General features: G+C 36.8%; 2 protein-coding genes across 4 annotated transcripts in view; one reads left to right on the forward strand and one right to left on the reverse strand.

Annotated features, from left to right (window-relative positions):
- Positions 1–15,038, reverse strand: part of FBXL13 (F-box and leucine rich repeat protein 13) — a 165,435-nt gene that overhangs the window by 76,478 nt on the left and 73,919 nt on the right. The window contains exons 9-10 of the mRNA XM_036862957.1: positions 14,629–14,729; positions 2,523–2,652 (exon numbers count right to left, since the gene is read on the reverse strand). Of these exons, the coding sequence (XP_036718852.1) occupies positions 2,523–2,652; positions 14,629–14,729 (231 nt within the window). The remainder of the gene's footprint in view (positions 1–2,522; positions 2,653–14,628; positions 14,730–15,038) is intronic.
- LRRC17 (leucine rich repeat containing 17) overlaps positions 2,354–15,038 on the forward strand; it is a 99,511-nt gene continuing 86,826 nt past the window's right edge. For 2 of the 3 annotated variants that reach the window (XM_036863665.1, XM_036863663.1), the window contains exon 1: positions 2,393–2,582. The gene's annotated coding sequence lies outside the window, so the exon portion shown is untranslated. Of the gene's footprint in view, positions 2,583–15,038 lie in introns of all 3 variants that reach the window. The other variant, XM_036863664.1, reaches the window with a different exon arrangement.

A 15,038-nucleotide genomic window follows, 5' to 3' on the forward strand; every position in this document is an offset into this window, starting at 1 on the left:
GCTAGTTCTTCTGGTTTTTTAAGAGAAGCTTGAAGTCTAGATTTTTATTTGAAAACTCCAAAATTCCAAAGGTTGGCTCAAAATTGAAAGACAGACTGTGTCTATATGTTTTGCATATATATCTAGCCAGAGGGTCATCAATTTGAAACCTCTAATTTTGACTTTAGTGTGTCTGAAAATATTTAACCTTAGGACATGTGTATGTGTGTTTGTGTGTCTGTGCATGTGTTGTGTGTTTTTGCTACAATAGTTACCTGGTGGAAACTGAGAAGAACAAGGAGGTAAGTCACACTGTGCAGAGGGTTCTGAAGCACTGAGGTAAGCTAGACACAACTGTATGTAAAATAGATAACTAATAAGGACCTACTGTATAGTACAGGAAACTCTACTCAGTACTCTGTAATGGCCTATATGAGAAAAGGATCTAAAAAAGAGCAGATATATGTATATATATAACTGATTCACTTTGCTGGACAGCAGAAACTAACACAACATTGTAAATCAACTAAACTCCAATAAAAATTAATTTTAAAAAAAGTACTGGAGCATGTATCTTTAGGGGAGAGATTGATCAGTTAGATGTGTCAAGCACATTGAGTTATTTCTGAATTTGCAGGTATTCTTCCTTTGTGATTAGGCCGTCTGTGTTTGCTAATTGACATCCATATGGAAGGTGGGCTCCCATCCTCCCACAGAGACTGGGAGATACTGATGCTCTCTCTCTTGATGATTACATATTAAAGGCTGGCTCCCAGGTCTTCGAGGAAGACATTCCTGGGTTGTAAAACTGGCAAGAAGCTTTTTAAGGGCTTTACATCTCAACAGGAGCAGAGAAAGAATGTATAACCACAAGTTTTCTAAAGTAAACGCTCTAAGAAAAGGGAGGTCGGGGGTCCAGAGTCAAGAAGAAGCCTGTCTGAAGTTTTGTCCATCTGGAGGGAACATTAAGGGCATCTTGGCCACAGAGTGATGGTAGATGTTGATGCTTAGCAAGCTATATCGCAGTAGATTGGATGTTAAACAAATGCAACTTCTAGCCATTTCAGCCCTAGCATAACGTACCCCCCTCCTTTCCCTTACATCCTCTCCACTGCGTGGTGTACCAGGAAACCATGATATGCCAGTAGTAGTGCTATGTAAGATTTCTGTCCATTCAAGAACTTGGAGGAGAAATCTGTTCTGTCCCTGTATTCCTTCCAGGGAATCTACCTGCTTATAACTGTACCAGTACCATGTGCTTTCACCAGCCGTGCAGCCCTGGGAGCCTTGGTCTTTTCATGTCTAAATGGGCATGATAGATACATACTGCACAGCATTTATGTGAGCAGTATATTTGATCTGTATGAAACAGTCAACATGGTGCCTGGCATATAGTAGCAGTTCTTATTTGTGTTATTAGTCTCATAGAATGATGGACATTCTATGACACAAATATCAATAAAATACACAGAGAGGTGAAAGAAAAGTTAAAAGAATCATGACTGAAATCAAACAAAACAGAGCAGAAGAAACTATCAAGGAGGTAGTAACTGCTTCCAAAGTTCCATGCCCTACCCTCCACAATTCCACACTCTTTTCTGCCCAGTTTTCCTTAGTCTTGTTCCTTCAAACTTAAGTATTTCCCCATATAGACCTCAAATCATCATGTTATTTAGCCCAAGGATATAATGCAGTTTTTAAAATCATAATCTTTGGGCTTCCCTGGTGGCGTGGTTAAGAATCTGCCTGCCAGTGCAGGGGACACAGGTTTGATCCCTGGCCTGGGAAGATCCCACATGCCACAGAGCAACTAAGCCCGTGTGCCACAACTACTGAGCCTGCACTCTAGAGCCCGCGTGCCACAACTACTGAAGCCTGTGCGCCACAACTACTGAAGCCCGTGCGCCTAGAGCCCGTGCTCTGCAACAAGAGAAGCCACCACAGTGAGAAGCCCGCGCACCGCAACAAAGAGTAGCCCCCGCTCGCCGCAACTAGAGAAAGCCCACGCACAGCAACGAAGACCCAGCACAGCCAAAAATAAAAACAAATAAAAAATAAATAAAATCATAATCTTTGTGTATTTCCTTTCTTGCATTTATCACTTGTAGCATCTTACCCAATACTATTTACTCTCTGAGAGCCCATGTGAGAGCAAACTGACTTTTCAGGAAGTTCTTTGCAAATTCTCCCCGCAAAAGGTTTTTCTTTGTTTGTATCTTGGTATCAATTCTAAAAAGTTTTCAAGATTTGGACTCTGGTATTATGACTGTGCTCAGAGTATCTACACAGAAGTGTTCTGCTTCATCATCCCATGAACTCTGCCTGTTAGTGGATGTGGCACTCCAGTGGAAGGAAGCCAAGAGCCTATAGTAGCGATCCTGGGGAAAATTTAAGCAGCTGTGGCCATGTAATTTAAAACCTCCAAAAAGTGTGCTGCGGTCTGTGCACAGCGTTAGTATAACATGAGGGCTGGATATAGCCCGTTCTCATTCTCTGGAGGACTTCTTCGCCTGCTGCAGGAAAGAGAAGGCTGAAAGACAAACCTGGGTGCAGCCGGAAAGGTCCAGATAGATGAGCTTGTGGCATCCATTCCCCAAATTCAGGTACTGTAAACCTTTGTCTGTAAACTTTCTGCAATAAGCCAAACTAAGATTCTGTAAATTGTGGAAGTACCTGAAAAGACAGGGCGAGAGAAGAGAGGAAGGAAAGTGATTATACTTTCGTTGTTTTCTCACATCTTTGTTAAGCCACTATGACAAAGAGAAGTAAAACTGTAAATTAATCTTTTCTCCTTGCAGATATTCAAGAGTTGAACTTTATCGTTAATACTCTTCCTGTTAAGTAAAGGAGATTGCAGTAGCATATCAGATAATGCATAATCACATTTCAAATGAAAATAATTAAAGATTTGTCTAGATTTTTAAGAAAGCTGATTGGGATAAAGCTTTGGGGGTGGGGGAGATTTGTGCATTCCTATTGTTTGGAAGTTAGTGTTTGAAAGCAGTTTCAGAGTTTGTGTTATTGTTGCATTTAGGTTTTATCTTTGGAGCACCAAAATAACATGCAAGATGTCTAGGAGGACAAACCCTTTGTAAACATTTAAGTGGTGATTAACTGTTACATGAGAGTTAGGATTTGGGGCAGAAAGGAGGCAAAGTTGAACATAACAGGCTCTTAAAATGGACATGGTAAGCAAATGGCTTGAAAAAAATAGATTTTTTTGGTAACAATGCATGATTTTGTATGTAACAGTTTCATTATTATGGATAAAGAAAGACATTGATATACAGAGCTTAAAAATGGGTTAAGAACAGTCTGCAAATGAGTGGGCAACATGTGAGAGGAATAAAAACTACAATCAGAGGCTATCAATCTCACTGGAGTTGAAACAGATTAAATATGGCATTACCACCATGACCAAAATTAGAGCTTCCAGAAAAAAAAGAGGGTCTTCAGGACGAGTCTGTACTACTGTGCAAGGGCTCACAGTTTGAGGACATTCTGGACGATTTTCAAAGCCCTCCTAAGCCTGGCATTTTTTAAAAGTGCAAGAATTCCCACTACTGCCTGCTCTTGCAATGGAATTAAAAACGTGCTTTTGGTTTGTGATCTGCAACGGTTTAATAGCAAATTAGAAAGCAAAAAGAATGAAAAGTAGGAAGAAGACTCCTCTCTGTCCCTCAAAAGCCCACAAATGACTAATAAAGTTTACCTTCACATAAATGGGAAATTAGATATGCAAGCTTTGACCTTTAATCAGATTTATTTCCCAAATCTGAAAAAACACAACTATATGATATGATTCACATTCCATAGCAAATTATTTGACTCAGAACACACATTTCCCTCTGGTAATGGCTGTGTCCATGAGATTCAGGAGAACGGAGAGGGAAGCCTTCTGGATTCCCCAGTGGCTGGGTGGGCAGGGTTCTGAAGGAGAAAGGAGCACTAACATTCCGAAGACACGTCCCTTCTCCTGGGGCCCTTGAGTTAACTAAGAGCATTGCCAAAGTTTTGGAAATGCTCGATCTTCCTCTCCCTGAAGCATACCCTTGTGATTCAGCTGAGTAAGTACAATTTTCTTGGGGGTTGTCATTCCTAACAACCCTTTAGCTCTCTAATTTGGAGAAAGGAATAGTGAGGCAGGCAGCATGACACGATGGAAAATACACAAGGGTTTGGAATCTGACGAAATTGGATTTGAATCCCAGTCCTGACACTTACTGCAACTTCTCCTAACCTCTCAGAGATTGTTTCCGCATCTGTTAAGTGGAGATTTTAACATTATCTTTTTTATTTTTTTTTAACCCTCACCAACTGTGGGGCCTCCAGCTTTCCTGAACCTCAGTTTACTCGTCTGTAACATGGATGTAATCCTATCTGCTCTTTCCTCTTAGAGATGTGACAATTACATAAGCACATAGATGTAATAGTATTATAATGAGGGTGATCTTTGATGATAAATATTAGCAGGGATATGGTAGAACCTTTAAATATATATATATTGTTATTGTTGCTACTACTACCTCAAATAATAATTACATATGAATTATTCTTATGAAGTTTGTACTATCTTCCTTCCATTGAATGGAATAAGTACTCACCTGACAAGAGTGGTGCATACAACTGATACTAAGAGTTTGGGGGGGCCTCATATTCCATCTATACCCTCATTTTGGTCATGGTGGTAATACCATATGTAATCTGTCAACTCTAGCGAGATTGATAGCCTCTGGTGTAGTTTCTGTTCCTCCCATGTGTTGCCCACTCATTTGAACACTGTTCTTCCTAACCTATTTCTAAGCTCTGTATATCAGTCAGTCTTTCTTTAGATATAATAATGAAACTGTTACTTATGAAATCATGCATATTCAAATATATTCAAATCTGGTCCAAGCCTATTGTTCAATTTCTTTAAGTGCATGTGGTCAGTTAACAAATACCAAAAATGAGAATTGAGCGAGGAGTTCTTAATAGATACCTATGGATCTATGGCCCCTTTGTCAGCATAATGTTTTGTTTTTTTTTTATTGGAGTATAGTTGCTTTATAATGTTGTATTATCAACATAATGTTTTTAGTGTATACAATAAAATACAATTAAAAAGTCAGCCAATTATATTGAAAGATATCATCAAAATATTTTTTAAAAGCCAAATGAGTGGAATAATAATATATATGCTTCTTTATTAACATATTAAAGAACAAGATCTAGTGGCAGGTCTAATAATTACCATGATTTTGAAGCAGTGATGAGTACCAATTATGTTTTGAAATATTTGTAACAACTATAAGAAAATATTTGTGATGATAAAATAACTGTGATTTATATGGGTGAAAGAGTCCCAGGGGCTGCTAATACTTCTCTGATTTTTTTTTAAACTATATTTCAGTTAGAGCTTAGTGAAAATAGAGATTTTTTTTCTCCTATCAAGATTCATGGAACCCCTGATTTCCATTCATGGTCTCCTTGGAGGATCCACTGACCCCAGGTTAAGAACCTTGAGTTTGGCAAAAGAGGCTGTTAATTAAACTAAATGACTCCCAGATTAAAAATCTTTAGATGTCTCTCTTCAAAGTGGAACCTCATGGGAACCGTCGGTTTGAAAGCAAAGTACAAATCGTGAGTGGCCCTGTTGGCCTTTCTAGGGATTTACAGTGCTGCAGACTTAGAGCTTCTGGGGATGAGAAAAATATCAGTTGACAGTGAAATCACACTTGGCAAATTTTATGCAGTATTGCTACTTTTTATCCTGAATTTTGGCAAAAAATGTGTCCCTTACGTGAGTAAGATCTGGTTCATCATTTTTCCAATCCAGAGACGACTTGACAATCTAATTCCACTTTGAGACAGTGTTTTCAGACTGGTTTATCTATTTTCCTAATTATTTGATAACTGTTTCTTATGTTTGTGGGGGTTTCTCTTTGTGATTTATTTATTTTTCTACTGTTACTATAATCTTTAAGAAATCACAGTTCTTATAGAAACTACGGAGATCATTTTTTCTCCTTTCTTTGGTCTTTTTTTCATTAAAGAATTGAGGCCCTCTGTGTTAGATCTTCAATACCTGAGGTAGTTGTTACTAGAAGGAATGTAGAATTATGTATTTAAATTAAAATTTCTCTGAAAAATCACCAAGACAAGGCCCAGTCTGGAAAAGAGAGGATTTGCATGTGGATTCTTTTGAGTTGAGTATTGGGCTTAGTCTCATAGAGGCAGTTTTGTTTAATAGAATTCCTGCAGAAAATCCAAATGCAGTGACTTGACCTCCTATTTACAGGGTAGACCCTAAGGATGTCCGGTCAAGGCAACAGGTTACTCTGTCTACCCTACTCCAGTGAGCACTGGTGAGGCTATATAACACTAGAGTGCCTGTCAATAAGAAGTTTCCAAGCCAACTGAAGGGTTGATTCATCTATGTGAAAAATAATTAGACACCATGCTACTATAACATACAAGGCTCCATTAAGGAGCAAAGATCATAATAGCTTTACTCACCACTGTGTGCCCAGAATGCCTTGCAAATAGCAGTTGATCAATACATGGTGAATAAGTGAATGAATGTTGCTATTAGAACTCAGGAAAAGGAGAAATCACTGTGGAGTTCTGGTAGATGGTGTGACTTGAGGTGTAAAGTTTGTGGATTAGCAGAGAGAAGAGAAAGGCATTCCAGCTGTAGAGAAAGAGAAGCATGTAGCAGTCAGATGACCACAGTTAAGGGCTTCCCTTGGAAAACCTAGGCAGGTAAGTTTGATCAGATAATGTTAAAGGACAGTAAGGGAAGAGTCTAGACCTTAAGGATGTCAAAGACGTGATAAGACTAAGTTCAGGATGATACGTCTCGCAGCATAAGGCAGAGCATATTGAAGGGAAGAGAGACCAAGAGTGAACCATCAGGTTGCTGCACCAAATGAGGTGCTGAGAGTGCCACCTAGATTGTGGCAATGGGAATAAATGGAGAGGGTTTAATTCCGGAAATATTTAAAAGCAAAAAATGTTTTGGAATGGGCATGAGCTGTGGGCAGCCCTCATTTTCAACTTTAGAAAACTGAGCAAGTCCCCAAAGAAGTGAGGAAAAATATTGAAATAAAAAACTGGCAAATCACTGTTGCTAAGAAAGGCAAACAAATTACATTTTTCTTTGGAAAGAAATACTAAAGACACCAGAGAGAGAATGAGAACAGCAACAAATAACACATCTCTGGTTATTTACAGCTTAAAAAATGCTTTTGCATACCCAAGCATGTTTGAAACAATAGAAAGCAGAGCAAAAATAGAGAATCGTTATGAAACGTATTTTTATTATAGATAAGAAAGTCAGTGTACATTTTTTTCATATGGCAAAAAACATCAGTATCAAGTAGTTTTATCCTAAGTGTTGTCTCAATAGCAAGAACTAGAAGTTAAAATCAAAACAGAATTCTCATTTTGGGTCCTATTTTTCTATCTGTTGCCCACTAAAGGTATAGCTTCATTTGTAAAATAAACGTCCTTAAAAAATTATGCAGAGCTGTAGTGTTATTTTAAATTTCCTAGGAGAAAAGTTTATCTCAAACTATGGTTGGAAGAGATGTTTTAAGTTAAAAAAATAATTTGTACTGTGATATATGCTACTCCCAAATCATCTACTTTGAGAGTTCAGATTTTCACATATGGATTTATAGATTTTTTAATATATATATTTCTCTCTCTTCCCTCTTCACCCCCCCCCACTCTCTTTCCATCTATAGATACATACACACATACATACATAAACACATGCACATATATTCTCTCTATATATATAAACACACACATTCATACATGCACATATATTCATCACATATATATCTTAATAGGAAATGTCTAAAGAAAAGTACTGAGTGATGCTCTATATTGCAGGACAAAGAATCCTACAGAATTCCTGAAACGGTCAGGGGCCCTCCACAGTGGTGCTTCTGGAGCTGGCTTGTACCAGCCCACGAGAACAAATTGTTAGCATCTCTTCCCAGTTCCACATTCAGTGGCATCATGTTGGTAGCTTAAAATTGGCCATGATGGAATTATTTATATCACAGAAATCAATAAATCCTACAAATCAAAACACACCTTTACTCCCTACCCCAGCCAGTTATTAAACATTTATCGGGACACTGCTGTCCTTGGAACACACTTTCAGAACTACTGATATAGAGAATGCAGTATGCTAAGAAAATGTATACAGAAATAAAAATGATGAGAGAGAAGATGACAGCTTTGAAGGACAAGAATAAAAAGCGATCTAAAAATAAAAGGGGATTCTTAAGATAAAACCTGAACAAATGGAATAGAAGCATTTAAAAAGAAAAATATCCATCAGATAAACCCAAATTGAGGGACATTATATAAAATAAATAACTAAACCGTATTCTTCAAGTGTCGAGGTCATGAAATACAAGGAACTACTGAGGACTGGCACAGATTTGAGGAGACTAAGGAGAAATGACAACTGAATGCAATATGGAACCCTACATTGGATCCTAGAGCAAAAATAAAAGGACATGAGTGGAAAACTTGATGAAATTTGTATAAAGACTTTAGTTTAATTAATAGAAGAAAAAAAAAAGAGGGCTTCCCTGGTAGGGCAGTGGTTAAGAATCCGCCTGCCAATTCAGGGGACACGGGTTCGAGCTCTGGTCCAGGAAGATCCCACATGCCGTGGAGCAACTAAGCCCGCGAGCCACAACTACTGAGCCCGTGTGCCACAACTACTGAAGCCCACGCACCTAGAGCCTGTGCTCTGCAACAAGAGAAGCCACCACAATGAGAAGCCCACGCACCGCGACGACGACGAGTAGCCCCCGCTCGCCACAACTAGAGGAAGCCTACGCGCAGCAATGAAGACCCAACGCAGCCAAAAGTAAATAAATAAATAAATTTATTAAAAAAAGAAAGAAGGAAGAGAAAAACACCTTCCTTGGCTGAGAAAAATCTTAAGTTTTAATGTTCAAAAGGTTTACTATGTTCCAGGAAAAGTTAATTGAAAGAACACAGTTAAGTTTGGAAGATGTTTTTAATTTCTCAGAGAAAAGGAAGTTCATGCCAGCATCTTGGCAGAAAAAAATACGTTACCAACAAAGGAAGAGAAAAATCAGGCTGGCTTTAGACTTCTCTTTAACTTGAAATAGTAAAGATTATGGAGCAACATTTGTAGGGTTTTAAGGATAGAGTAAGGGACATGATTCAAGAACCATACACCAAGAGAATTTGTTGTTCATCCTCCAAGACAACAGAAAGTCATCTTCAGAAAGTAATGATTGAAAATCTAATACTTGCACATCTTTCCAGATAAAGAGTTTTTAAAACTATATTTCCAGTCATCATAGGGTGAATCAAAATCAAAATTAAAGAATAAGGAAATTGTGGAACAAATGAACCATCAATGAATGATAAAACTAGAGTTAGGACTACATAATCATTATAAATATGATTACAATGTTGAGTTCAAACACCAAAAATCAACATTAAAAGGAAAGTTAAATGATTAACAAAAATCACAATTAATAGGTATTTACATATAGGTGAGTGGAAGTAGAAGAATGTCAAGTTCAAGGGAGAATTAAAGTGTATCAGATCTCTTACCTAACACAGGGGGAGCCAAAGTTACTGTTTCATCGTGACTTTGATAATTAGAGAAATGCATGTTAAAGCATGTTTTTAAAAAACATACAAATATCCACTAGTTAGAATACACAAGAGAATATGCATATATCTTTGAAATGCATTCAGATTATAGAAATAACACTTTTTATAGCAAAAGGCAGAAAAGATGAGTACAGTGCAGTAACATAAAAAATAAAAAAATCTAAAACATAAAGCAAGATGATAAAAATAAGACCATACGCTCAGTTTTGACAAGAAATATTAGTCTTTTAAACTTCCCTCTTAAAAAGGCAAAGAGATTGACATTTTTAAAAATAGAAGTTAACTGTGTGCTGCATGTAAAAGATAAACCTAAAATACAGCAACACAAAGGTTAAAAATATGGGTATACATAAAGTTATTACACAAAACCACAAAAGAAACCAAAGGTGACTGTATAAATAACAGATTAAAAAGAATTTAAGGCAAAGAAATATCAACCAGGATAAAAAATATAATTTTATGTGAACAAATGCTACAATCTATAATGAAACATACTACTTATTAATCTTTATGTGTAAAATAACAAAAATAAATTAATAGAAGCTTTATCATAATAGGCAACTAATATATCACTTATCTTTGACATATCGAGAATTTATACATATATGTGCATATACACCTAGAAATGTTCTCTGAAAGAAACTCTCTTGTTTTAAACATTCATAGATGATTTACTGAAATTGATTATATAAACTAGTCCACCAAGAAATCTCAATCAGTTTCAAAAAGTAGAAATAATTCAGTCCGCATTTCTTGACCACAGTGTAAAAAACTAGAATTAAAAACATAAGCTTAATTAAGAAACTTCAACAATTTGAAACCAAAAATCCTCTTCTAAATAATTATTAGGTCAAAGAGGTAATCAAATATACAACAGTTTGTTTAGAAAACGAGAACAATATTTATCACATCTTATAAGCTTTGCCAAAGTTGTTCTTTAGAAGTAATTTCATAGCTCTATTTTTTATTTTAAAAGGAAAGAAATCAATTAAATCATACAAATGAAAAGTTTAAAAAGATACATGTACATCATGCCCAAGTCCAAAAGTAACCATTTAGAAAATAAAATGAGAAATCATAATCAGAAAGGATACTATTCACAATGGCAATGAAAAAGACACCACAGATTATCCATATGAATAAAACAAAATTTTGAGACATTTAAGAACATTTGAAAGAAAAATTTTAGAAGTATACTATGTTCCTGATAGGGAGACTAAATATTGTAAAAATATGGATTCGTTCCCAACTTATTTTACCTTTAATTATTGACATACTGGTAAATATCTAACAGCTGGTTCTTCAAAAACATGTATGCATATAAATGTATATATGTGTACTGTAAATTTGTACATCTTACTGTTTTCTTAAATAAATTTATTTAATTTATTTTTGGCTGCGTTGGGTCTTCGTTGCGGTGCGCAGGCTTATTGCAGTGGCTTCTCTTGTTGCAGAGCACGGACTCTAGGTGCGCAGGCTTCAGTAGTTGTAGCATGTGGGCTCAGTAGTTGTGGCTTGTGGGCTCTAGAGCGCAGGCTCAGTAGTTGTGGCTCACGGGCTTAGTTGCTCTGCAGCATGTGGGATCTTCCCGGACCAGGGCTTGAACCCGTGTCCCCTGCATTGGCAGGCGGATTCTTAACCACTGCGTGACCAGGGAAGCCCACATCTTACTATTTTACATTAACTATTTTACATATATAAAAGATGTACAGCACACAACTTACAAATAATAACATACACAATACTGTTTATTGCTAATTTCATATAGTCAGTTGATTCTCACAAAATGCTTTCATTCATTGACTTTTGCCAAACTCATAAATATAGCTAGTACTTTTGTCTTCTCCTGTGTGCACACAAAGGAAAAATAAAATCGGTCACTCTGATGTATTTCTTTTTTTTAACCAAAAAATAAAAATAAAGTTCAAAAGCTTGAGGAAGGGGTATAATTCCAATACGAATATTTTTATTTATATTAATGGGTAAGACAAAAGTAAAACCACAAAGATTTATGTCCAGATTTCACTCATCCATCAATGATGTGACAGTTTTCAAGTACGGAAAAGATATTTCCTCAACTTTTTTGTGCTATTCATAATGTTGCAGCTACAGACATGACATAATTTTTTTCAATATTTTTTATTGAAGTATAGTTGATTTACAATGTTGTGTTAATTTCTGCTGTACAGCAAAGTGATTCAGTTATACATATATATACATTCTTTGTTAATATTCTTTTCTATTATGGTTTATCATAGGATATTGAATATAGTTCTCTGTGCTATACAGTAGGACCTTGTTGCTTATCCATTCTATACATAAAAGCTTACATCTGCTAACCCCAACCTCCCACTCCATCCCTCCCCCGACCCCCTGCCCCCTTGGCAACCACAAGTCTGTTCTCTATGTCCGTGATTCTGTTTCTGTTTCATAGATAGGTTCATTTGTGTCATATTTTAGATTCCACATATAAGTGATATCATATGGTATTTGTCTTTCTCTTTCTGACTTACTTCACTTAGTATGATAATCTCTAGTTGCATCCATGTTGCTGCAAATGGCTTTATTTCATTCTCTTTTATGGCTGAGTAGTATTCCATTGTATTATGTATCTTCTTTAACCATTCATCTGTCAATGGACGTTTAGGTTGTTTCCATGTCTTGGCTATTGTGAATAGTGCTGCTATGAACATAGGGGTGCATGTATCTTTTTGAATTATAGTTTTCTCTGAATATATGCCCAGGAATGGGATTGTTGGATCATATGGTAATTCTGTTTTTAGTTTTCTGAGGAACCTCCATAATGTTTTCCACAGTGGCTGCACCAACTTACACTCTCACCAGCAGTGTAGGAAGGTTCCCTTTTTTCCACACCCTCTCCAGCATTTGTTATTGGTAGACTTTTTAATGATGGCCATTCTGACTGGTGTGAGGTGGTACCTCATTGTAGTTTTGATTTGCATTTCTGTAATAATTAGCGATGTTGAGCATCTTTTCATGTGCCTATTGGCCGTCTGTATTTCTTCTTTGGAGAAATGTCTATTTAGGTCTTCTGCCCGTTTTGGGATTGGGTTGTTTGTTTTTTTGTTGTTGACTTGTATGAGCTGTTTGTATATTTTGGAAACTAAGCCCTTGTCAGTCACATCGTTTGCAAATATTTTCTCCCATTCTGTAGGTTGCAGACATGACACACGTTTAATCTGCTATCTTATCTTCTCCAGTCTAAACAATCAACAAAAAAATAAATCAAACCCTAATTTGTATCGTATGGCATTTTTCATGGTACAGAACACTCCCATTTTGGCTGGTTCTAAGCTACCAATGAGAGGTCACTGAACATGGAGTTGGGAAGAGATGCACAGTGCCGTAGTATTTTAACCATACAGATACAGTGGACATAACCTCTAGAACATAGATAATAGTAACATGTACAAAAACTTTAGAAGGTGATGAGTTTTTAGTATGTACTACCTATATAAAAATTTTAGATATATAAAGAGGTATCACACATCACTTGAGAAAAGTTTTATTCAATAAATGATGCTGGAATAATTGGTTAGTTATTTAACAACTCTTTTTTTTTAATTACTGAAGTATAGTTAATTTATAATGTGTTAGTTTCGGTGTACAGCAAAGTGATTCAGTTATACATACAAGTATACATATATATATTCTTTTTCAGATTCTTTTCCATTATAGGTTATAACAAGATATTGAATAGGGTTCCCTGTGCTATACAGTAGGTCCTTGTTGTTCATCTGTTTTATATATAGTAGTGTGTATGTGTTAATCCCAAACTCGTAATTTATCTCTCCCCCTCCCCTGCCCTGCCCCGCTATCCCCAAGAGTTTAACAACTCTTGATGTGAAAAAAACATATTCTTAGCTCATGGACTGCACAAAAACAGGCTTTGGGCTGCACAAGTCATAGTTTGATGAACCTGTTAGATCACTGCTTCATTTATCTACCAGAATTAATTCTAGGTTGATTATAAATTTAAATAAAAACAAATCATACAAGAAAAAAAATAAATGTATATCAAATGCCTGGAAGGAGGAAAACACTATTTTTTAAAAGACTCACGAGAAATTTCAAAGGAAATGTTTGATAGATTTGACTGACTAGAATATGGAAAGTCAATTAATGAGATAAAGCAAATATGTTACCACCTTTTTTTAGTCTTGCATATTTCCAGAAAATGGTTAGAGAGAAAAGATAAGGAAAATTACCACCTATAATTTTCTCTGTTTAAGCTTCTCTAAATGCCTCACTGTTATTTTTCGAAGGATCTCAAAAAAGCTACATTCTCAAAAATGGTTCATTCTTTCACAGTAGTTTGAAAGCTGTTTTGAATCTCTCGCAATATGAGCATATACTCTTCCTGATTAGTCTTTCCTTGGTGAAAATAAAGAATAATTGAATGACGTAAATTTTTGATAAAATTGAATATTCTGTCAACTCTTAGTGATGTCTTATATTCTTCTTTCCCTTCTTGTCCAAAGAAGTGCTGGCTTGTCAACCGTCCATAGATCAAAAAAACCGCAAGCATCAGGTTTCCTGGAGGTGATGGGGGTCCCAACAGGTAACCAGAGCATGGCAACAGGGAACCTGGCTCTGCAGTGCTCAGGGTCTAAGGAGGCAGGATATTGGGGTTCTGTTGTAGAGAAGTCCAAACACTGGTCTGGGATTGATGGGTCAGGCTCCAAAGCCCAGGAACGAGGACCAGAAAGAGATAGGCAGAGCCTAACTCAAGCTACTGGGCAAACTGCTACAAGAGTGACCCCCAAATACCGGCCAAGGCAAGGCTAAGGAGGGAGAGGATAGGCACTAGCTTGGGGACTGGAAAACAGTCCTGTTATCAGAATAGGGGTACCAAGGTGGTGGGGTGTTAGTAAAAGGATCAGTACCTTTGGGGAATACTAGCGCAAGTCAGAGCCCAGAGGAGCCTAGCTATTCTCAGTGTAATACAAATAACACAAGCATTACCTCGGCAGGAGTCGCATCGTCCTGTTGGTGATAGTTGTGTTAGATAGATTGAGATACAGGACTCCAGGACAGCTCTCAGAGATGTATCTCATTGATTCATCCTGCATGAAAACACAGGGAAGAATCTTATCAAAGTCTAACAGGCTTTGCTATTTCCCCATTATCTCTCTATTATCTCACTCCCTGCTCCAAAAAAGTATATGCAAGTCTTGGTCTCTTCATAGTCTTTGTTATTATTTATAAATCAAATTAAGTAGAAGGTGATGGCTTTGCTTGCTTGAAGGTTCATTACTCCCTCCTGTTCCCTTTCTTTGGAAATAAAGTCCCATTCCATCACAATGACACTTCATTAAAATCTGAACCCTTGCCAGTTCAACCCTTTGAGCTCGTGTCAAAGTGTCAAACACTCT

Source organism: Balaenoptera musculus, chromosome 9 (genome assembly GCF_009873245.2).
Source record: "Balaenoptera musculus isolate JJ_BM4_2016_0621 chromosome 9, mBalMus1.pri.v3, whole genome shotgun sequence".
In the NCBI taxonomy this organism is placed as follows: domain Eukaryota; kingdom Metazoa; phylum Chordata; class Mammalia; order Artiodactyla; family Balaenopteridae; genus Balaenoptera; species Balaenoptera musculus.